Source organism: Merops nubicus, unplaced genomic scaffold (genome assembly GCF_000691845.1).
Source record: "Merops nubicus isolate BGI_N331 unplaced genomic scaffold, ASM69184v1 scaffold33174, whole genome shotgun sequence".
Classification (NCBI taxonomy): Eukaryota; Metazoa; Chordata; class Aves; order Coraciiformes; family Meropidae; genus Merops; species Merops nubicus.
Genome location: NW_008605494.1, coordinates 6619 through 9180, shown reverse-complemented (window position 1 = coordinate 9180; position 2562 = coordinate 6619). Strand labels below are relative to the sequence as shown.

Here is a 2562-nt window from a genome sequence, read left to right as displayed (position 1 = left end):
GGACATCATCCATATGCCAACCCTCATTCCAGGGCTCGGGGTTTAACCCCAGCACTTCAGCTTGATAATATAAAAAGCAGTTAGTAATAAAGACAGAGGTACAAACCTGATATGACCCATAAGCTTTCAACATGCTCTTCATCCCTCCCCTAGGCAGAGCTTGATACATTCCAGCTGCTGTCTTGCATAAAGTGCAGTGCCACCACCTTGCCTTGCTGGACTCTCTTTCCTAAAAAAGTACATGGCTGGCCATGGCAGTACTGCAGTCACGTGAGCCATGCCCAGATCTCCAGTTCTTCCTGTTCATTACTTTCATTTATTTATATGGTAAGGAGTTAATTATCACAAACCTGTTTCTAAACAGTAGTTGGACACAAAGTGTTGCTTAGTGTGGGTTGTTTTGGTGTTTTTTTTTTTTTTTGTTAGTCAGGTATTTTTTTAAGTCAAAAAGGTGGAGAAACAGATGAGAAACTGATTTAAACCCCTGCATAATTTTCTCTGGAATACTGAAATGAAGGACATCCCTTTCTTGTGTCCTAATAGCATGTTAACTTTTTTGACAGGTGTTATTGAGAGTATTGCTGTTAGTTCTGAGGGGGCATTGTTCTGTTCAGTGGGAGATGACAAAGCAATGAAGGTGTTTGATGTAGTCAACTTTGATATGATCAACATGCTGAAACTTGGGTAAGTTACTTAGTTCTTGAAAACGTTTGTTTGGGACTATAAATAGGTGTTATGTTGCAAAGAGGTAAGTAAATACTTTGATTTTTTTTAAGTTGTGTTTTTTAACCCCAGATCAGATGAAGCTGAGTAAGTTGCACTGCTCGAAATACATCCAGTGGCTGAAGAAGGCCTGACTGAATAGAATAATTTATGACTGTCAGAATTATCCACAAAGATGTGGTGTTTTTCAAAATACTTAGCTAGGTGTAATTTTCTTAATGTTCTTTGGCACTGAATTTAAAAATTGCAGACAAGTAATATTTCTAGTAGAGAAGGAATTTGACTTGTATATATTGTCTTACTTGTCGTTCTTTTTGTCATAGGGATAGAAATTTCCTTCTTCCATTAGAAGATTGTTGTTTCCCTTAGTCTTGCTTGCAAGATTGTTGTATGATTTTTGTAGTTATACGGTATGTAGCTAATGCATCTAGGAGAAATATGAACAGATGTTATTGGAATTAGAACAATACCAGGGGAAAACGAGCCCTTCACTGTTATGAGGGTGGGTTTGAAAGTTTGGAGGATCATTGAATGCTGTACAAGAATGATAGAAATACTAGTTTCCATAAGCCTTTTACAATTGGAAAACTTACTCCTTCTAGCCTACTGTTTGTTGATTGTTTATGAAACAGAATTGAAGTAAAAACTCAAAAAAAAAAAAAAAAAAAAAAAGCTTTTCAGAAAGTCTCTGTAAAAACGTATTTTCTTCCAGATAATCAGAGAATCATTATGGTTGCCAAGGGCCTCTAAGATCATTGAGTCCAACCATTATCTAACTCTACCAGGCCACTTCTACACCATATTCCTGAGCACACTATCTAGATGGCTTTTAAATACATCCAGGGATGGTGATTTAGCCACTTCCCTGGGAAGCCTGTTCCAGTCCTTGATCACCTTTTTTGGTGAAGAAGTTTTTCCTAATGTCTAACCTAAACCTCACCTAGTGTAACTTAATACCTTTTCCTCTTGTCCTGTCAAGTTTACAGCATAATCAATTTTTATGTACGTCACACTGGTCCTTATTTATTTTTGATTTTTTTTTCTCTTTCCACTCTTCGTTACAGCTACCACCCTGGGCAGTGTGAATGGGTATACTGCCCTGGAGATGCCGTGTCTTCCGTTGCAGTATCTGAGAAGACCACTGGAAAAATATTCATATATGACGGACGTGGGAATAACCAACCACTCCATATTTTTGATAAACTGCATGGGTCCTCTCTTACTCAGATACGATTGAACCCTGTCTGCAAAGTCATAGTGTCTGCTGACAAATCCGGAATGATCGAGTACTGGACTGGTACTCCTCATGAATATAAATTTCCCAAGAATGTGAACTGGGAGTATAAAACGGATACTGATCTATATGAATTTGCTAAATGCAAGGCTTACCCATCCAGTATAAGTTTTTCACCTGATGGCATGAAAATGGCCACCCTAGGGTCTGACAGGAAAGTTAGAATTTTCCGGTTTCTGACGGGGAAGCTTATGAGAGTCTTTGATGAATCTCTGAGTGTGAGTTTGGTCTTCCTTTTCTTTTTTTGAGGCTCTCTCTCTCTCTACTCACATGATTTTATTTGTCAGTCACCTAAGTTATCGTCTGTTTCTAAAGCTGAGCTTCATTGCTCTCATTTTCTTGCAGAAGAGGTTTTCTGTGTTCTCTTCCTTGCCTCTTGTGTTACTTTGCCCCAGAATTAATTCTTACTGAATGATGTTAATTATGCAGTGAAGCTGAGCTGTTGGGTTTAGTCTGTGTTTTTGTACTGGTAGATTTCTTTTTACTGGAAAGCAATCATGGCCCATTTCATATAACAGCAAAATATTTAATTAAATTTCTCATCT

The 2562-nt window shown here is 37.9% G+C and overlaps 1 protein-coding gene across 1 annotated transcript in view; it reads left to right on the top strand.

The window, feature by feature from the left end:
* The window catches only part of PPWD1 (peptidylprolyl isomerase domain and WD repeat containing 1), a 13848-nt gene that overhangs the window by 5055 nt on the left and 6231 nt on the right, over positions 1-2562 (top strand). Inside the window, exons 3-4 of the mRNA XM_008939355.1 lie at positions 564-684; positions 1788-2235. Of these exons, the coding sequence (XP_008937603.1) occupies positions 564-684; positions 1788-2235 (569 nt within the window). The remainder of the gene's footprint in view (positions 1-563; positions 685-1787; positions 2236-2562) is intronic.